The 21811-nt window shown below is 42.1% G+C and overlaps 1 protein-coding gene across 25 annotated transcripts in view; it reads left to right on the forward strand.

The window, feature by feature from the left end:
- MACF1 (microtubule actin crosslinking factor 1) overlaps positions 1–21811 on the forward strand; it is a 305934-nt gene that overhangs the window by 93009 nt on the left and 191114 nt on the right. The window contains exon 1 of one of the 25 annotated variants that reach the window (XM_033115603.1): positions 5450–5768. The exons of 23 other annotated variants lie outside the window; for them this stretch is intronic. In XM_033115603.1, the coding sequence (XP_032971494.1) occupies positions 5660–5768 (109 nt within the window). In that variant the 5' untranslated portion in view covers positions 5450–5659. Of the gene's footprint in view, positions 1–5449; positions 5769–13564; positions 13647–21811 lie in introns of those variants that run through there. One more of the 25 variants, XM_033115606.1, reaches the window with a different exon arrangement.

The following is a 21811-nucleotide window of genomic DNA, read 5'->3' on the forward strand; positions in this document are numbered from 1 at the left end:
GAATAAAGCAGAGAAATGGCTTTCACTTTGGGAAATGAAAATATGGTGAAGATATTTATAAGACTGCAAAAAGACCGTTGTGCAATGGTGACATAGTACGAGCACTGCAATGCTTTGTGTTGAAGTTGAGATTCTTTCCTTAGAGCCGGGTGGAGCTGTGTACAGACTGAGGCTTCCAAAGAAGAAGTACTGCAAACATATAAATACCTTAAAATTGTTTAATTTCAAGTTAGGATACTTATTTTGCCAGAACATTTTAGCAAAGGGAGGCAGTGGTAAAATATATCGATTGGCAATCAGACAGATAAAAATTCAGGTGTTGGTTCATTCTCTCACTTCCTTTGTGACTTTGAATTTTGTAAGCCCCAAGTTCTTGATTTCTAAAATGGGGATTCTTAGTGGATATTATCAGGATTAAATGAAGTAACAGATGTGAAAGTACTTTCCAGTAGCTGCTCAACAGATGTTAGTGTAGTACAGTATTGGTATAGTGTATTATATAATCAATGCCCTTTCACACAAGGCCGTCTTCGGTGACCATCACAGCTCTGGAGCTTCTCCACAGGAAGGGATGTGTCCTTATCATTGGTGCCCACTGTGTCTAACATAACGCTCCATAGTTTTCAGTTAAATGAATGAATGAAATGCTCTGTTTCACAGGCGAGTCCTGTTCCGGAGGGAGCGCTGGCTTAGTGTGCATTGGCTCGCACAGTCAGTGTTCCCTCTCTAGTGCTTCTTCCCTTCAGCAAACATTGTATTGATTACATTCACATGTCAGGAAAAATTCTTCTGATTCTACATCCTTTTTTCTGCCCCCTGTTACAGCAAAATTCCTTGAAAAAGTTGTTTTTACTTGTCCCAATTCCTTTCCTCCCATTCTCTTTCATTTTTTATATATCTTATTTTTAAAAATTATTTTTCATTGAGGTGTAACTGACATTAACATTAATTTTAGGTGTACAGCATGATTTGATTTTTGTATACATTGAGAAATGATCACCACAATAAGTCTAGTTAACATCTGTCACTTTACATAGTTACCCACAATTTTTTTTCTTGTGATGAGCGTTTCTAAGATCTACTCTCAACAGCTTTCACATATGCAGTCCAGCATTATTAACTATAGTCACCAGGCTGTACATTACATCCCCATGAATCCTGTTACTCTCTCTTTAATCACTCTAGTCAGGCCTTTCTCTATTAAACTGCCGTTTTGTTTTTTGAATGTGAAGCTCTTTTTCATTCAAGTATAGTTGACATACTATATTATATTAGTTTCAGGTGTACAATATTTGAAAATTTTTTTTTATTATTGGGGAAGGGGATCAGGACTTTATTGGGGAACAGTGTATATCCGGAACTTTTCCAAGTCAAACTGTTGTCTTTTCAGTCTTAGTTGTGGAGGGTGCAGCTCAACTCGAGATCCAGTTGCCGTTGTTAGTTGCAGGGGGCGCTGCCCACCATCCTTTGCAGGAGTCGAACCGGCAACTTTGTGGTTGAGAGCCCGTGCTCCAATCAACTGGGCCATCTGGGATTTAAGCAGCAGCTCATTGACTTCATTCTAGTTGCGGAGGGCGCAGCTCGCTCGCCCATGTGGGAATCAAACCGGCATCCCTGTTACCCAGAGCTCGCACTCTAACCAACTGAGTCACCCATCCGCCCGATTTGAAATTTTATACCTTGCGAAGTGATTATTACGAGAAGTGATTATAACCATCTGTCACTGTACAAAGTTATTGCAATATTATTGACTACATTTCCTTTGCTGTACATTATACCCCCATGACTTATTTATGTTATAAACTATAAGTTTGCACCTGTTAATCCCCTTTACCTTTTTGTCCATTCCACCCTCTGCCCAGCCCTCTGGCAACTATCAGTTTGTTTTCTGTAGCTATGAGTCTGTTTATTTTATTTTGTTTGTTCATTTGTTTAGTTTAGACTCCACATATAAGTGAAGTGATACAATATTTGTCTTTCTCTGACTTATTTCACTTAGCATAATACCCTCTTGGTCCATCCCTATTGTTACAAATGGCAAGATTTCATTCTTTTTTATGGCTGAATAATATTCCATTGTGTGTGTGTGTGTGTGTGTGTGTGTGTGTGTGTGTGTGTGATCGTGTGATCGTGTGATCGTGTGATCTTTGTCCATTCACCTATCGATGGACACCTGGGTTGCTTCCTTATCGTGGCTGTTATAAGTAATACTGCAGTGAACGTAAGGGTGCACATATCTTTTTGAATAATCTGCCCTTCTTAAAGTCACCACTTCTTAAAGTGACCTCCACATTGCTAAATTCAGTGGTCAATTCTCACTCTCATCATGACACATTAACAGCTTTGACCTGGTTAGTTACTGCTCCTTAAAACACTGGCTTCTGGGGCAGCATGCGCGTTTGATTCTCCTAATCCACTGGCTTCTCTTTTCTGTGTCTGTTGGTGGTTCTTCCTCTTCCCTATCTAATGTTGAAGGGTTTCCAAGCTTAGGCATTGAACTTGATCTTTTCTCTCTGTCTAAGTGATCTCACTCAGTCTCCTGGCTTTAAACTTCATCCTGGGTCTCTCCCTGAACTGTAGATTCATATGTTCAAGTGCATATTCAAAGTTCCACTACAATGTCTACTAGGCATTTCAAACCTAATGTAGCCAAAAGGGAATTCCCACCACCCACCCCCCAAAAAACCGAACAGCTACAACCACATGAACCCCAAAACCCTCTGCTTCTCTGGTAGTCTTTCCTATCTTAGGAAATAGCAGGTCTGTCCTTTCAGATTCTCAGGCCAGAAACCTTGGCACCGTTCTTGATTGTTCTTTCCCTCCTCACCCTTACTCAGCCTGTCAGCAAATCCTGATGACTCTTTATAATCGATCCGGATTATGGACACATCTCACCATTTCTACGACCAAACCCTGGTCCCAGCTATCATTTCTGAACTACCAATTTTCACTTGGACTATTCAGTGGCATTTGAACTAGTTTCCCTGCTCCTGCCTCTTAATAGTCTGTTCTCAATGAAACAGTGAGAGTGATCCTTTTAAAACCTACGTCAAGTCATGTCTCTCACTCACACTGAACGCTCCAAAGTTTTCCCATTTCACTTACAATAAGAGCCAAAGTCTTTATAAATGGCCTATCCAGCCATAGGTGAGCTGACCCGCTCTCTGGCCTCATTGCCTGACACTCTCCCCTTCTCTCTTTTAGCTCCAGCCACTTTAGTTTCCTCCATGGTTCCTGAACACACCAAACCTGCTTCTGCCTCAGGGACTTTGCACTTGCTCTTTGTTTGGTACTTTCTCTAGATTAGGCATATGACTTGTTTGCTCAAATGTCAGTTTATTAGAGAAGGCTTCCCTGACCATCCAACACATAAAACGGCACACTTTCCTGAAACTCTGGCATTCCCTTCTCCTCTTCATCTCCTTTAGTATTCACCATAGTATTAATGGGACAAACTATATATTTGCTTGTTTATTTTCTGTCTTATTCTCTTATTAGGATATAAGCCTGTAAGAGCCAAGTCTTTGCTTTGTTCACTATGTCTCCAGTACCTAGAACAGGGCCTGGAACATAGTACATAGTAAATAGTTCATGAATGAAATGTAGATTAGAACAAAATTGTAGGTGATCTTGATACCAGATTAAAATGTTCATATTGTATTAGTTCTTCCATCAAAGGCCCTTTATTATCTACCTGCTTAATAGATTGTTCAAATCTAAAACCCTTCCCTTTTATTTTTTAAAAAAGGTAACTTCACAGATATTAAAGCAATGTGCATTTTTAAAGCTTATCTGTGAGAATACAGTATATTTATATACCATGGTGTAAAAGGCACCATAGAAATAAGTAAAGAGCTTGTTTGGTAGAGAGATGAGGCTGTAACTTTTCCTTGAGTGAAGGGCGCTGGGTGTCACGGAGGCACCACACAGCGTTACGTGTACTCTTGGCTGTTGGGTCTCTTCTGTTACATTGTGTGTCCACACTTCATTTTTTAAAGTATCTCTTCAGAGAAAAGTGGACGAGGAGAAGGGCACTGGTACTGTAAGACCTTTGCGTATTCAACTTAGGTTGTGTAGACTTATTGGGTTCTTTCCAGCCTTTAAATGTGCTTGTTAGGTTTATTGAAGTGTAATTTATATATAGTAAAACTCACCCTTTTGAGGGTACAATTCAGTAAGTTTTGACAGATGTGTGCAGTTGTGGAACCAACATCACAGTTGGTGTATGGAACATTTCTATCACCCTCTAACGTGCCCTGTATCCCCTCAGTTCCGTTCCCTCACCCCCAGCCCCCGGCAACCACACACCTGATTTCTGCCCTTACCGTTTTGCTTTTCCCGAATGTCACATCAATGGCATCATACAGTAGCTAGCCTTTCGTGTTTGGCTTCTTTGATGTAACATCGTATTTTTGAGATTCATCCAGGCTGGTGCATGTATCAGCAGCGTGCTCCTTTTTATTGCTGAGTTGTATTCCATTGTGTGGATGCACCACAATTTTATTAGTTCACCAGTTGATGAACATTTAAGTTGTTTCCAGTTTTTAGCTATTTTGAGTAAAGCTGCTATACACGTTCATATACAGGTCTTTGTGTGGTCACATGTTTTCAGTTTTCTTGGGTAATTAAACACCCAGGAGTGATCCTGCTTGGTCATCTGCTATGTGTAAGCTTAACTTTATAAGAAACTGCCAAACTAGAGTGGTTGTGCCAATTTGCACCCGCTGGCAGTGTATGAGGGTTCCAATTGCTTCGCATCCTTGCCAACACTAAATATTATCGATGTTTGTAATTTTAGTCATTGTGGTAGGAATGTCGTGTACAGGGTTTTCAGCTGCTGCTGCAACGTCCGTATCAAATTTTTCGTTTGTGAGAGGCCTTAGTTTGGTGGAATGCATTGTTTTCTGCTGTTATTGAGTGTCCTGAGATTCCCCAGGGCAGCTTAGTAGAAATTAGGTGGATTTTGTTCTCCTTGCCCATTCATCTTCATCACGCCTTGATGTCAGCTCTGTTTCATTGAGCTTGCTCTGTGGCGATCCTCTCGGCAGTGATGTTCAGGTCCCTGCCGCCTTCTCCTGGGCCGTGGGTTTGGAAGGGTTGCCCTCCAGCTGCGCCAGGGTAATTGTGGACACTTACACATTCTTGTATACTTTGCCTCCTCCCTGAAAGTGGTTCCCTAGTGCTTCTGTGACTTTTTTCTTTTGGCTTCATCCTGAAGTCTGGCATTCCATCCAGGCTGGGAATGGAAAGTTGAGTGTGACGTCCTCTGACACCCTCCCTTCTTGTAGAAGGGTCTGAGGTTTGTTTGTTTAAGCCGAACAGAGGACGCCAGAGATAGAGTTTGAGTCAGCTCCACGCTAGTTAGGCTCTCATTTTCACTCTCCTGGTTCCTCCTTCCCTTCCCCTCCCCCTCTGGCCAGTTGTTTCCTGGGCTTTGTCTGAGATACACTGTACAGTTTTAGTCCCCGTGAACCACTGCCTGCTGAAAACAGTTAGAGGCGAGATGGAGGAGAGGCCGCCAGGAAGTTTTTGACAACACTGCGCTGCGGCCGCTGCCGCTGCCCTGATAGCGCGGGACGCAGTAACCTCAGGAGAAAGGCATTCGGAGGCCTGCTGTGGGCTGGGGCCAGCTCAGCGGAGGAGAAGGACCGGCCTGGAAATGCCTCTCTTAGATTCATCTTATTTGCCATCAACCATCTTTATTTTGACTCATGTGCTTGGACTTGCTGGTGTTCTGTACTGGAAGAGGTGTGCCAGAGGCAGAGCAGGTACCGGTACTGAGTTGTTCTTCAGATCTGCTGTGGGGCTTTTGAGGGTGGGGTAAATGGCAGAGGTCTTCTCGGTTCTTTCCTTAAAGGGCCCGCACAGCCTCTCAACTGGGGGGTGGGCAGACCTGAGTCTGTGTGTGCACCTACCGAGCAACCTGGGCTGCCCGGCCCGGTTTGGGACCCAGACTCTTTCCTGCTCTCGGAGGCTGTCTGGCTGGGGGGTGCCGGTTTGATGAGGTGACGTCTGGGCTGGAAGCTGAGGGGAGTGGCAACTCTGATGGCTTGTCCTTCCTCAGAGAGTCGAGCCCTTCCCCTCCTTACTTTCTCAACCTCCAACTGGTTTCTGGGTCTTTGTTTTTAACCAAAGACATACAATAACTCTGTCACACTCCTCCAGGTATGGATGTGGGACACCTTGTGGACTAGAGAATTTTTTGAATTTGGTGTATTTTGGAGAAAAGGCAGAAGAGGAAAGATCAGTGAGAAGACAGGGTTGAGTGGTGTCCTTGCTGGGGTGCCTCTTGGAACCCTGGGGTGCCTCTGGCCTCTTTGGTATAGTTGACACTGTTCCTTTCCCCTCAGGCAGCTCTACAGTTTATTCTACGTGTATCCAAGTCTTGCTCTTCAATGTTAGGAAGTTAACTGTTTTTTTTCCCAAAGAATTGGGCCCTGCTATTCAAAAAAATTTTTTTTTAATGGTAACAGACCCCGCTTTCATCCCACATTGCTATTCTTGACACTATATTCCTTTAACTTCTACATGCCCAGTGCTGGGATCAGCCCCATCTTTAGTGGATTCTGAACCTCCCTAGTTGAGGATTCATAGTCTGACTTTCCCTGGAGCACATCATTGGATCTCAGTGTCTTCAGTACTGCTGCTGTGATCTGCTCACGACCTTCAAGCCAAGTATTGCCATACATGTTACTTGGTAGCTTCCAAGCTGAGATGGAGATTTGATGCCATTACTTAGCTTTCTATTAAAAGTTCATGAATGCTTGACAGAATTAGAATTAGATTCAGTCATTCCCCAGTGGCCTTTCCAGTAAGTCCCAGAAAAGCTTTTGACTAAATATCCAGATCCCAGCATGTGTCTCTATCAGCAAAACCAGAAGGAAATTTAGAAATATGTTTGCTTGTGTGGTCGTGCTCTAAAAGGTGCCCCAAAGTGGCTTTCCAGAAATGGGAGCCTGTATTTCAGCTTGGAAAGAAAGGAGTAGGTAGGTATGAGTTACTCGGCCCCATATACTGTGTTTCCAGGAAAAATAAGACCGAGCCAGATAATCAGCTCTAATGCGTCTTTTGGGAGCAAAAATTAATGTAAGACCCGGTCTTATTTTGGGGGAAACACAGTAGTTCATATGTAATGAGAAATATCATTCGGATGGAAGCTGCTGCTTTCCTTTCCCTATGCATTATGGTAATGACATTTCCAAACCACTAATCACTAATATTGATTAATATTTTAGAAGTTTAGTGTGGAATTTTCTATGAAACTTAGGAGTCATAATCCTGTTTTTAAGTGCTTTCTTTTTTATGTTTTAGAAATAGTAATTTCATAAACAGTCATAAAATGCATTGCAATAAAAAGAAAAATACTTTGTGAAAGCTCACTATTCCTATGAAAAAACTCTGATTCTAGTACCAAATAGATATATTGGGAATGTGCTATGTTCAGTTCATCTGTAAATTTTGAGCAGTGGTATTTCAGTTGGAGACTGTGATGCCAAAGCTTCCACAGAAGTACTTAAGCGATTCTGCATCCATTTTATTATTTCAATTTTAAGGTGTTTATTTAAAAATGTATTTAGAAGCAACATGTACACTCTAATGTACTACCTTCTGATTAGACATCACCAGAATCAAGTTTCTCCATCATTTCTTTGTATATATGTATACTGCTTATAAATATGTACTTGATTGAAAGGGTGAAGATGGTCTCTTCTGATCTGGGCTCTTTATTTAACTGGAAGTGTGTATACTATTGCCGAACATAGATCCTGTGCCACGAAATTCTAGGGAAGGTTCTGTTGTGGGGGCTCACGTGCTCCTTCTGTAACAGTGAGTGGGCAGCCATCGCCACGTGATGCCACGGGAATATTGGCTTAGTGTGTGCTAAAAGTTTTTGTGCCTGTCGTCCCACTTTTCCAGTCATATTTACATATTACAAAGAGCACATGGCTTTTAGATACTGAAGGTATTTAACTCTGAAACATATTTCTGCTATTCTTTCATATTCTTGTATCAATTTATTTGAATAATAACCTGAGATTACCACGCAAACTGTAAAACTGTTATTTGTTTCTATTTGTATTATTAACCAGTCCAATCTCTTACTAGTTCTACCCTTGTCAGAAGTCATTCTTCCTTTGTTTGAAGGGAACCCACCCCTATGAGAACATACAAGCTGTGGACTATTCATTTTGTTGGTAACTGGGAAGTTCTTTTTTAAACTGAAACTTGCCTCTTTGTAATTCATGTCCATTGGTGCAAATTTGGCCCAGCAAAGATCAAGTGCACTCTCTCCTAGGTGTCGGGCTTGCTTATATTTGAAGGCTAGCTTCTCCTGCCTAGAGATTTCCCTATTCATTACTACGTACGATTTCTAACTCCTTATTTTTCTAGTATTCCCTTTGGACAATTAAATTGATTGTTTTTGCTTTGAAAATGTGGTGGCACTGTGTGTGTGTATGTGTGCACACATGCAAGCAGGTGAAGGGTGTGCAGCAAAAACCTGGGGAACGGATCGGATCACTGATTACTATTCCTTAGCTATCCTTAGCTATTTTTTTCTAGGTGTCATGGGTCCATTTGGTGAGATCTGGTTATGTGATGTAAGTACAGGGCTTTCACAACCATGTTCCCATGTCACTGTCTCTTCAGCAGATGTAAGCAAGATACAGAAAGGCAGAGACAGTTTGTATTAAAGTCATATAGTACTTACAAGATAGAGCTTAGCACTCAATTAGTATTTAGAATTTTGAATAGTTTTCAGTACATCCTGTCCACACTTGCATTCACATATATTATCTTATTATTCCCCAAAATTCCTATTGTTTTAGTTGGCGTCTTCATTTTTTCTCTCTAGGATTGTTAAAATAATCTCTTTCCCCCATTCTTTCTCACCCCATCCCCATCCCCACCTCTAATCTGTCTTCTAACTGTAGCCAGAGTGATCTTTCTAAAATACAGAGCTGTCTGTGTCACTCTCCTGCTTAAAAATCCACCAATGCTTCCCCTCTGCTTTTAGAAGAAAGTTCAAACTCTACAGCATGACATAAAAGGATTTTCATGATCTGCCCCCTGCCTATTTCACTAGTTTCATTTCCTGTCTTGGCCTTACAAACACCCTAGTATTCCAGGATCATTTAAAAACTTGTAGCTCTTTACCTGAAATGTCTGTACCCTCTTTTTATCTGGACTAGTGATGCTTGTCCTTCAAGGTAAGTAGTTAGCACCTCTGGAAAGCCCTTCTTGACTGAAATAAGATTTCTTCCTCTGTGCTCCAGCAGCACTCTGTTAGCACTTACTGAAACCTGTATTGTTGCTTTGCTTAGCTTGTCTCTCTTTCCCTGCTAGAGTCTATTAGACGGTAAGATCTTTAAGAACAGGGACTCTAACTCATCTCAGTTTCTCAAGTGTCTGAGACAAAATAGGTGTCTGAACTAATGAAAAAGGAATTAAATAGCATTAGATATAAACTGTAACAATTTATATCCTATTCATTTGTGCATCGATGGGCATGGCTTAGCTTGATGCGTAGCCTAAGGTGGTATTATAGATAGGTTAATTGAATGATACAGAGTTGCCCTGTGTTTTAGTTTATTAGTATCTCACATTGTGGTAATATAAACAGGAAAAGAGCTTTATACTTAGTTGAGAAGAACATTTGCATTTTTGTGTATTTGCAAAAGGACAAAATTTTCCCTCTCTAGGGTTGTTTTCTTTATCTGTAAAATGGAAGTGTTGGACAACCCAGTCTCTTAAGATTTTTTCCATTCCCAACATCCCACTATGAAGACGAGCTGTAATCCCTGGATCTAGACTATCACCGTTTTGTTTTGTTTTGTTTTTTTAAAGCAGCTCCATCATCCTATTGAGTCATACTAAATTTAAGATTAATTAAAACATGGCCAAATCCTGTATATGAACTGTTGCTGTCTCTCCTCCAGAGACTGCAGTACCTTTGTTTCTCTTGAACTTCAGCATAAGATTTATAGGCATCCTAGTTCAATGTTTTCCTGTGAGATTGGTGCAGCTTTTTGAGATTGCTTTGAACTTTGATTTCTCCATTTATGACATTAGCTGTGTATCTTCCATTTGTGTTATCTAAAAATTTGTCAAGCATATAATAGACAATAAATATTTCAATAAGTAGTCGTATATCAAATATATTTTTGCTCAAATAACTAAAGCATTAGGTGTTTTAATTAAGGTGGAATCTTCAATCTTCATCTTTTTCTTTCCTTAGCTATTTTTATTTCTAGATTTGTGCAGTGTGGTAGAAAGACCACTGAATTTGGAGTCAGATCTGTGTTCTAAGTCTTGACTCTTCCACTTACTACTATGTGATATTAGGTCACTTAATTCCTCTGGACCTCAAATTTCCAATCTGTATGAGAAGAAAAGACTAAATAAGGTTTCTAATTATCTGTGATTATGGCACTGTGATCATCTGGCCCATACTTGGATATAGTACGGAATTGTGGGTGAGAGCGGGTTGAGAGTCTGAGGTCAGACTGCCTGTGCATTCATCCTAGCTCTCGTTCCTACTGGCTAGTGACATTAATCTGTCTGGGCCTCTGTTTTCTCATCTGTAAAATGGGGTTAATAATACTGCATAGTTGTTTTGAGTGAGTTCTTAGAACACATTCTGCACATGGTAAGGACTATATAATTGTTTGCTATCATCATTTTTTTCACAAAAGATACCATTGAAGACATAGTGTTTTCTTGTGGGATGCTGGGACAAGCTATTGGCTTCACAATTGGGAATTAAAAAATGTGATAGAAGCCAATGTGGGGATATACAAAAAGTTAGTGATACATTATGATCTTACAGACCGTGAATCATGGTCTTACATATTAGAAGAAAGGAAAGACTGCGTCAGCTTTCGTATCCTTAATAGTGGGTGATTTGGGCATTTAAGGAAATAAATATATAACTTCAATTTTCTGTGCTATTGTAAGAAAGCCAGGAGCTATACATTCTCAGATAACTTCTGGTCATGTGTGCAAATATTGGCCTGAATCTCTTCCCTCTACTCAACATTTTTAAGATCTGTAGGGAGCAGCCAGACCCACCTTTTCCCGCCTCTAACATCCCTGGACATGTAATGAACTGTAAAATGACTAGTGGTTGGGCAAAGGGGGGAATGGCCTGGACAATCCTGTACAGGTCGGTCTCCTCTGGATAATCAGGAGCTGACGGTCTTAAAGGCCTGTCTCTGTGACCTTCGGGACGCTGAAGGGAGGGCCTGTCTTCTGGTAGCTAGTCTGCCCTGGTCCCCAACACTCTCCCCTCCTTTCCTCAGTCTGCGGTGGCTTCCAGGGAAATAGGTTCTACTGGCTGTGAGGGGAGCGAGGAGAAGGTGGGCTTTGGTTGGTCGTCCTCAAACCTTACCCAGTACTGACGATTTTGATTTTTGGAGACTGTGAAATTATTCAGTATTTCTGGAAGTTGCCCCACATTTTTGTTTGGGACATGCCCTAAATCTCCAGTTGGCCTTAGTCAAGCGTTTTTATTTCTTAACCTTCCCAAGAATATTCACCTCCTTACATATACAGCTGCCCCGCCCCAATTTAGTTGTGGTTTCTGTCCCGCTCAGAAACAGGGTATAACAGGAGGCATAGCTTTAGAGCTGGATAGAGGCTACGTAATCTTGGTTGAGTTATTGAACCATTTTAAGTCTTAGTATTTTCATCTCTAAAATGGAAATGTGGTAATACCTTTCTTAGAGAATTGTTGGGATTAAATGAAATGATAAAGTTTTTAGCACATTACCTGTGAACTAACAGTTACAATAGATGGTCAATTAATTTTCACTGAGGTTGTTGAGTGCCTTCTAAGTGTGTTAGAGACGGGGATATGAAGACAAAGGACAGTCCCTGCATCTGAGGAATTTAAATCTGATAAAGAAAAAGGGTATCAAATATGAATCGGGAAATGTTTATTCCTTCCTATTCTCTCTTCCCTGTTTCTTCCACACTTCTTTTCCTAGGACAAGGTAAAATTCTAGGAGGACCCTTCCCTCTCCAGGGCTAACTAAGAAGCGTCTATTAAGAAGAGCAAACTGAGTAGAATTGTCACAGGTTATCGGAATGACTGGTAGCTTAGTCAAGGAGGGATAAAGTCAGCTACGAGTCCCGTTATTAGTAAGTAATAACAGGCTTATTAGTAGTCTGCAAGTGGGAGGGATGCCCAGTAGAGAGCGAAGGAAGCTGTCAGGCAGGTCACAGGGCTCCTGTACACTGAATGGCCTGCCAGGCAGGTTCCTGTTTACCTTTTTTCACTTGTAGTCCTTCGGCTAATCTCTGGAAACTTGCTGTCCTGGGTACTGCTCCTCCTCCCTGCCTTCAGGAACAGGATTGGATGTAGCATTAGCCCTAAGAAGTCATTCTATTTAGGGAGCTGGAGCAGAGGGCCAGCGATTAGGCCTTATCTGCAGTGGGGCCTTTCTGAGTGGGGTGGGGGGGCCAGGACCAGGGTGTCTCTCCCGACTCTGACAGAGGCTCGGCTCTTCTATCCCCTGGTTGGATCAGAATTGTGAAGAGCAATGGATGGGCGAGGCCATCTGAATGAAAAAGCCCTTCGTTGTATTTCTTCAGCATTCCAGTGTCTGGTACAATTAGCCCAGACTCAGAAAACAAGTTGGACAAACAAGCAGCCCTCTGATGGGTGAAGGCATCTCTGGCAGAGCCGAGTTAAGTGCACCGACTGCGCAGGCAGAGCCTGCGGGTCTGGGAAGAGGAAGGGGCTTTGGGATCGCATTCCTGGCTGGAGGCGGGGAAAGAATGGAACAGCAAGCAAGTGGTGTTTTTGAAGTGGATGGAATCTGCTGTGCTCATCTACCTGAGAAGCTGGCTGGGGCTGGGCTGCTCTGTGAAGTAGGTGGACTCATTGGGGAGGGACTGTGACTCTTCCCTTTGGGCAGCTGTAAATGAGGGGAAATGAAGCTCCCTTTGGAATCTAGGGACGGTGTATGGGCCCGCTCCACTCTAGCCTCTCCCATGGCGGGGTCTTCCCAGTTGGTTAATACTTTGTACGTCCTTCTGCCTGAGAAGAGTCAAGCCCGAGGAGTGGGTTGTTGGGCAACGGATGCCCTGTTCCTGACTTGGCAGGAAGCCGTTTTACCTCCCCAATCCTCCTGCAGCTGTGGAAGATTCACCAGGTCACAGCTTCTGCTCTGCAAACAGAGGGTAATGTGAAGACCAGCTTGTACCTTCCTCACTAACTCGGCTGGACTTTTACATGTGAAGCTCCCTCCTCTGCATGCTGCTGTTGGTCTGAAAACACTGAGCTGGTGCTGCTTTTGAATAGGATGCTACTGGCCGGAAGACCTGGACCCAGTTTTTGGAGGTGCCCTAGGGAGGAGCTTCCTCTCTGACCTCAAGAGGGGAAGGAGGTCAGTAGGAAGTGATGGGTGGAGCCACTTCTCTGCTCTCTTTCTTTTTTCATTGCACAGCCCTTTGGCTCTCTGTATCTGTTCACCTCAAAGCCGTTTTGAGGAGCTGCAGAGGGTGCACAGGCCACTAGCTGGAGGTGCTTTGGGACGCCCTCCTTTTAGGTGGAGTCAGCAGACACAGGGGCGCCATGTGGCCCGGTTACCAAGATGAGCACGAGTTCAACGCCCACCTGGTTTGCCGCATGTGCTGTATGGGTTAGTATGTGACGTTTTGTCCTTGCCTGAGACTCTCAAATGGCCCTTGCTGTCATTGACTCATAGGATTGCATGGGCTTTGAAACCTTGCAGGAGTTACAACCTCTGCGCTTGTTAAAATGTGCGGTGCAATAGACTGGGCTGCCCTACTTCCTGGGGAACTTCTTAAACTTGTAGTGACTGGCAGTTAAGAGCCTAAGCTTTGGATGTGGGACTTTTTTATAGAGACTGAGTTCATGCTCACGCTTGTGCCTGTGAAACCACTCTTAAGTTTAAGCTGCATAGTTCTGAAAGTCCAGGGTGTATTTTTAGCTGAAGTTGGTTGGTTACGGAGTCCACCTCTGAGCAGATTGGAGAGAGGTGGGGGAAGGCGCAGGGAGGAGTCATGGCCTAGATTTCCTCTTTGGAGCTGATTGCTAATTCTCTCATATTCACTCTCTTCGGCCAGCTCTGAGGAGAGAAGAAGGCTGATGATGGTCTGGGATGGGACTAAAGAAGAGTTGGAGGCTAGAAGAAGAGTCATTGGCTTTGACTTAGATCTCTCTTCATAAAGGAAAAGAGTTAGTTTAAAGAATAATGTGCTGTGACCTCGAGTAAGTGGGCTAGGCTTTTTGGCCATAGGTTTCTTTGGCTTCCAACTGTAGAGTGTACAGACTGGTGCTGGAATGAGACATCAATTCATCGATTCTGGGTAAACTAAAACGATAAGGAAAATGCAGACTGCCTTTCATAAAGCTTATTGAACTGCCCTTTATTCTGGAATTGCCCTTCCTACTTTTTTGATGTTAAAATGTTCTTTATTTTATGAAAGAATTGTTATTAAATGGTAGTTTGTTTTTAGATGGCCGTATTTAGCAAAATAAAAAGTTGACAACTTTATGTTAGAGTTTCTAATTTATTTTGGAATATTGACTGGTTTGTGAAATCTGAGTTTGGTAACTACTAGATTGATAATCTACTAATAGCTTTTGATTTTTCTACTCTGAGTCTCCAAAGCAAAACAAAATTGTGACCCCCCAAATAGGCAGATTTTCACTAAAATTCCTCAGAAGAAATGTGAGAGGGGAGAAGCAAAGCTAGGGTACTGATCTGTCTCCGACTGTTAGGCCAGTACTGCCAAATATTTAAGTGCTTCTTTAGAAACAAAGCTGGTACTGTAATAATGTTTGGGGCCAAGACGGGGCAGCTTTAGTCAGTTATTGCCATGTAGTCTAGCCTTTTTTCTTCCCAGTAGCATTGAAATTTCCTCCCTGAGATCTAGAGGAAAGAATCTTCTGCATCTGAAAGTGCTTGGAGATAAAAGGGCCCCTTTTCTGTAATCAGAGAAGTAAGTGTAAGGAAGTCTAGAATCTTTATTGAAAGTGTTAGGGCAAAAACATACCCTCAGCTTCTCCTGTCTTGTTTAATCCCCTGGAGGCAGTGGTACCTAATAGTTAAGAAAATAGACTTGGGCATCAGTCGTCTGCATGGGGCTCCTGCTCTACCTCTTAACAGCTATATGAACTGGAAAAATTGCTTAACTTTTCTATGCCTTGGTTTCCTCATTTGTGGAAAGGAGATTAAAATAGACCCTAACTCGTAGAGTCGTTTTGGGGAGTACACGTATATAATATTAAAACGTTTAGGCCGGTGCAAGCTCCCCAGGTGATTTTGGTATGTCTGTTTCACAGACTGGTACCGTGTTTCCCCAAAAATAAGACCTAGCCAGACAATCAGCTCTAATGCGTCTTTTCGGAGCAAAAATTAATATAAGACCCGGTCTTATTTTACTATAATATGAGACCAGGTCTTATATAATGTAAAATAATATAAGACTGGGTCTCACATTAATTTTTGCTCCAAAGGATGCATTAGAGCAGATTGTCCGGCTAGGTCTTATTTTTGGGGAAACACAGTATTGGGAACCATTGACGTAGTCCAAGCTGCTCGTTTTATAGTTGAATCTCAGACTCAAAGAGGGGAGGTAAGTGTCCTATAAGGTAAGAACCATAGACCAGAGGCTAAGAAATCCAAGTTGTAGCCTTGATTCTGTCCCTGTGTGACCTTATCTAAGTTCTTAAATCTCTCTTGACTTTGATTTCTTCATCTTTAACATGATTTTTTTTTTGAGGATTCTTAAACCTCTGTATCTCTTAGTGTCCGTGAAGCATTTCGTTTTCCTGAATGTCGTACTCCAGTAAATACACTAGAAACTATTGAGCTTTCCTCCATCTTCCCTGATGTGCCTCTCCCTCAATCTCTGTGGCTCTTCTTTTGCCACCATGCTTACTCCTAGCTTATTTCTTCATCTGACTTCTGTCTTGTATTCTCAATGGTGTAAAGAATTATTATTAATAAAGTTCAGGTTTTCTTAAGAAATAACATAAAATTTTAATTTTGCATTGAAGTTTCTAGGATTATCACTTCCCCAGGTTCCCAAGTCTCAGTCCTCATTGAGACATTTTAAGTCTGCACCAATCCTTGGTGACAGATGCCTTTCGTGAAATCCTATTCTAGGTACAGCTTACACACCTTTCCTCTTCCTTCATTATATAAGAAGAGTATATTGTGGTGTCTTCTAATACCTTCATGGCGGCAGTAGAATGTGGTGGTTCAAAGTTCATGACAGACTAAGATTTGAATTCTGCTACTGCCTGTGTGACTTCGGGCAAATTATTAAGAAGCCTTTCTGAACATCAATTTGAACTATAAAATGAGGATAAATAATGCATACTTGATAGAATTGTGAGAATTAAATCATAATCCTAAATGAGACAGGTCTTGCACACTGCCTGACACAGAGTAAACGCACTAAGTATCTGGGTTAGTCTTACCTCCCAAAGCTGACTTATATACTTATGAGGATAGGAATCATTTATAGCGCTGGTGCCATTATACATTATTGGTGACACATTTTAATTGCTTGATCTCCAGTTCAGCCCCCGCCCTTTTTTTTGAGTTTACATTAAGCAAAGTCTCCCGGGTACAGATGTGGCAAGAACTTAGGAAAGCTGTAATTGTAGAACCAACATCTGAGTGGAAATCCCTGCTCCCTGCTGAAAAGCCGTCTTTTAATTTGAGAATACTTCTTAGTCTGACTTTGAAAATACCTTCTTAAAATGCCCTTATAGATATAATCTTGGCACATAGTGGGCACTCAGCATATGTTTGTTAAATGAATGAGTATTCTTGAGTGCCTACTATTGTCATAAATGTTGGATATTTAAGGAAATATAAAACATGGTTCTTGACTCCAAAGAGCAAAAAGTTCAGACAGAGAAATGGGATTTACATGCAAAGATAGCTAACAATAGGTTTCATGTGCTGGGTACCAAGTAAATTGAAAGCACACAAGTGTCTGTAGGCATCCAGAGGTGGTTGGCATAGCCAGAAAGGTGTAAAGGGAGAAGGAGGACTTCATGTGGACCTGGTAAGGAGGCTCTAAATTAGATAAGCCAAGAAGAGAAGGGTAGATAGATATTCCAGTCGGGGGAAAGGAAAAGGGTGAAAATGAAGTTTGGACACAGTGAGATCAGAATGGTTGTAGTTGCGTCCCGCAGGGGCGTCTAAGGATAAAGTTGGAAGAGTAGATAGACTGTAAACGTTTTCAGGTCAGACGCCATGTCTTTAGCTCCTCCAAGCACCTAATAAAGAGTGAATACAAACTGGAATTGAGTTTCGTAGGGTTGTAACCGGCTATGGAAACTAAGGAGTTGGACTTGATCCTCTGATCTTTTGGGAGCCACTGAAGGACTTTGCATAGAGGGGTGATATGGGCTAAGTGGCGATTTAGGAAGATTTGTTGAAATAAGATCTGCTCTACTTGCCACAACTTCAGCTGTCAACTGTTAGTTTCAAATCTGTACCCTCAGTTCTGACGGCTCTTCTGAACTTTAGACCTAAAGTTCCAACTCTCTGCCAGAAGGTCCTGCTAACACCTCATTATTTTTCTGGTACTTTACTCAACCTACCCTCACCCAATCTTTGCCCCTTTTTATTTTCCTTATCTCAAGGTAGTACCTCCTCCCAGTTGCTTTGACTACAAACATTAGAATTATCTTGACTTCTCCCTGAACTTATCTAGTCCATAGTTAGGGGCTATTGTTTCTGCCTTTACATTGTCCTGTGGGTCTGCTGTCCTCTTTACATTCCTGCTGCCTCTGCTCTAGTTCAAGGTCTTAGATTTCTTTCTTGGTTGCTACAGTAGACCCCTAACTGGTTCTTCTACCTCTTAGTATCTCTCTGCTGCAGTCTGCCCTTCAGTCCACTGCTAGATTAGTCTTTCCCAAACACCCTTTGGTTAAAAGACTTTCAATGGTATCTGGTATCTTTTTATCTACTGAATTAAGTACATACTGCTCTGGAGTGATAATGACCTCAGATGACCTTGCTAGCTTCCTTTCTCATTACATTGCTGAATGTATGTTGTGTATAGCTATACCATTCCCTGAAACACATTCTGTGTACTTAATTTGTTTTCCAATTGCCGCTCATGCTTTTTCTTCTGTTTGGAATTCCTTAACCTCTTTGGGCTGCCAAAATCTTACTTGTTATCCAAGGTTTAGATCAAATGCCTTCTGTGAACTCGTCTATCCCTCTGTCAGAATTAATCAACTCTGTGTTTATCAGCATGATTTAGTGCAGCTTATATCGATGTGTTATTTGCTTGGTGTTATTGTTAATTATTGATGTGTTGGTCTCTGCCATTAGATTGTAAACTTCATGAGGTCAAGAAACAGGCCTTTCTGACTCTCTTCCCTTCTCTTGTCAGCTCAGGTATGTCATTCTTAGATTTCCAGGTGCTTGGTGCTTCTTGGGGTTCTTGAACCACTTTTCATTTTTCTGTGGTTCTCCAGTAAATACTCGAGAAACTAGGGAAACAGGCAAAGACTCTTTTCTCATTTGCTTTTTTAATAATACATGATGCCCTGGGACTATGTTGTAGGATATGTTGGATCAGAACACAGAACTTCGTGCCTCAGTTGCGGGGCATGAAGGGGTTTCATTCCAACCCTTGGCCTATTCTCAGTCTGCTCCTCATCGATTAGGACAGGTAGACAAGTAAATTATGATACCTTGTAATAAGCACAAGAGGAAGATCACCTAAGAGGAGCATATGTAAAGGATGGGAAAAGCTCCTGGAGGAGGTGATAGCTGAGTGCTGAAGAGTGAGTAGTCAGAGAAAGGAGGGGCTAAATGCCATGCGGATGAAACAGTCACCACAAAGACGAGATGGTTTAGCAAGGCTGGAAGTTAGAGTTTTAGGAGAGCGATGAGTGGCAGGCACGTGTCACATCATCATGGGTCTCAGATCCCAAGCTGAAAAGTTTGAATATTATCCCGAATGGAGATTATCAGCCTTTGGAATCAAGTAGAGCTGGGTTCAGATTGGACTTCATTACTTACCTTGTAATCTTGGGCAAGTTAAACTCTCTGGGTTTTATCTTTCCAGTAAAATAATACCTATCTTTCAGCGTTGTTGAGCAGTAGAAGCTATATGTAAGGTGCTCAGCACATAAGTAGATACTCAATAAATGTTAACTGCTGACATTACTGTGCGGATGAGGAGTCCCTGAAGGATTTTCGGGTGGATAGTAAGTAACAGTCTTGTCAGCAAGATTGCTGGCAGCACTGAGAAGGCTGTGTTGGTTGGGCTGCTATAATGAAACCATAGATCGGGGGGCTTAAATAACATACATTTATCTCTCACAGTTCTAGAGGCTGGAAGTCCCGGATCAAGGCAGTTGCAGATTTAGTGTCTAGTGAAGACCCTCTTCCTGGTTCATAGACAGCTGTCTTCTCACTGTGCTTTCACATGGTAGAAAGAGGGTGAGAAAGCTCTCTGAGATCTTTTCTAAGGGCACCGATCCCGTTCCTGAGGGCTCCAGCCTCATGACCTAATCACCTCCCAGAGGCCTCCTCTCCTAATACTGTCACATCGGGGGTTAGGATTTCAACGTATAATTTTGGGGGGACACAAACTGGCATTGTCAGGAAAGACTGCCAAAGTAATTTTTCTCAAACACAAATCTGATCATGTCATTGTCCTATTTAAAATTTTTCAATGTTTCCTCGGACCTTCCCTTTACCAGTTTCTTGGCGATGAAGTTTGGATTCCTTAGCTTGTCGTGAAAAGTCATAATTCGGCCCATGTCATCCTATCCAGTGTTAAGTTTCACCACTACCTAATACACATCCTGTCTTTCAACCATTCTTAATACTGTGCTGTTCTTTGAACATAAGCTCCTTCTCTCCATGAATTTGCATTAGGTGAAATTTCATGTAGTAGTTTTGTTCCTTCTCTTTCTGGCTAATTTCTACTCATCTTTAAGGTTTAGTTAGAGCCACTCCTGGAAACTTTCACTAACCTCCCATGCTTCCCTCCCCTCTCAGGTAGTCTTAACCCCTTCTGTTGTGTTCTTGAACACTGCTTACCTCTGTTACGGCAATTACCAAACTGTATTGAAGTTATTTCTTTTCTCTGCTAGACTGTCATCTCTTTTAAAGGTAGGGACTGTGGCTTTGTGTAACACAGTCTGTTCCAAGTCCTTCAAAAAGATTTATTCCAAGAATAAATGAGTGAATGAATGAGCTGGATTTTAAAGAATAAATAGCATTTGGAGAGGTGGAGAGGAAGAAAGTAGCATGCTATGAAGAGAAAATAAATGGTACGAGCAATGTGTCAGTGGTTTGGATGACACCAGTTGCAAGCTGATTCTGAGTCAGTTTGCGGGTGATCCGGGCTGGGAAAGGATGATGGTGTTGGATAACTGTATCAGCATCTAAAAAGATGCTGAATGACTGGTCAAATCTAATAAAAACCTTGGTTTAGATACTCGCAGAACTTGATGAAGTGAAAGACAGATTAGATTCTTTTTTCTTCTAACAGTTCCAAATGAGAGCCAGTAGGTTGAATTTATAAAGAAGCAGATTATGACTATTAAATTAGTATGTGTTGTTTTATGAGGTAATGATGTCTCTATTAAGTTTTAAGCCTCAAGAATATTGTAGATGTATGCAAGATTTGGACAGACCTTTCAACCCTGGACATAGGATTCTTTGTTGCTGAAGGGATTTGTGTATCAGGAAATTAGATTAGGTGACTTCTGAAGTTTATTCTGATTTCTCAGTTCTGTGGTCTATAGTTGGAAGAGATCATTGTTCCTTGCAAAACAGGAAAGGATTCAGGGCTGAAAAGAAGGACGCGAAGGTAAGACCAGAGGCAGAGACGAGAGCGCTTACCGACCAAATGGCTATACACGCAGAAAACGGAGGAACTGTGCATTCACCTGGAAGTGCGGAGAGAGCGTTTCCATGTTTGGATGGCACCTGTGTGACTTTTACGAGTAAATCAGAAAAAAGGGAAGAACTGGGCAGTAGGAGAGAAAACCTGACTGAAATTCGTGTGAATTACTAGTGGACCAGATTTGCATAATTCCGCCACTTTCTTCTGAAATGTTCTCTGGCTTGGATTAAAAATGGGAGAGTCAAGCAGTGGTGATAATTCAGGTTTGGAGGTTGTCATGGTGAATAAAGTAGTAGGAGGTCAGGCGGATGAGAGTCCCTGGGGCATTAGTGATGGCAGTTTGAATTGCTTCACCATGTTGTCTAGCACAGGCTGGGATACTCTGAGATGCTCTGAATAAATGGGGTAAAATAAGAATGGAGTGACTGAGGTTAAGAACGCTTAGGAAGTGTGAGAGATTGATTGATAGGAAGTGCTAAATAGTATGTTTGGAGAAGGAATGAGGCCCAGGATGTGGCAATGTGGGGGCTGGATATGCATCGGAGATGAAATCAGGGGAGCTGCGCAGGCTCAGGTGCGTTGTCCATATACGAGTCTATGTTGAAGTAACTCGGGGATCCTGCCAGAGGATACACGTGGAGATAATAAATGTGACCCACGTTGTCATCTTAGGTTAGGGTAGATTTTCCACATGGCGGAGGGTGGGCAGCAGGGAATGACGGTGAGGACGATTTGAACAAGACGGTGTAGGGAATGGCACGGGCTTCAGGGAAATAGAAAAGGAGGGGGGCTGATGGATCAAGCGTCTGGAAGTGGCTCTGGGAATTGGCAGTTGTGGGAGAAAGAGAGTTCTTTCTGGAGCAGTCATTGTCAAGTCATGTTTCTATTGAAGAGGTGAGCAACAGTCAGAATGAAGGAACGTTTGCCTACCAAGAAATGA

Source organism: Rhinolophus ferrumequinum, chromosome 9 (assembly GCF_004115265.2).
Source record: "Rhinolophus ferrumequinum isolate MPI-CBG mRhiFer1 chromosome 9, mRhiFer1_v1.p, whole genome shotgun sequence".
Classification (NCBI taxonomy): domain Eukaryota; kingdom Metazoa; phylum Chordata; class Mammalia; order Chiroptera; family Rhinolophidae; genus Rhinolophus; species Rhinolophus ferrumequinum.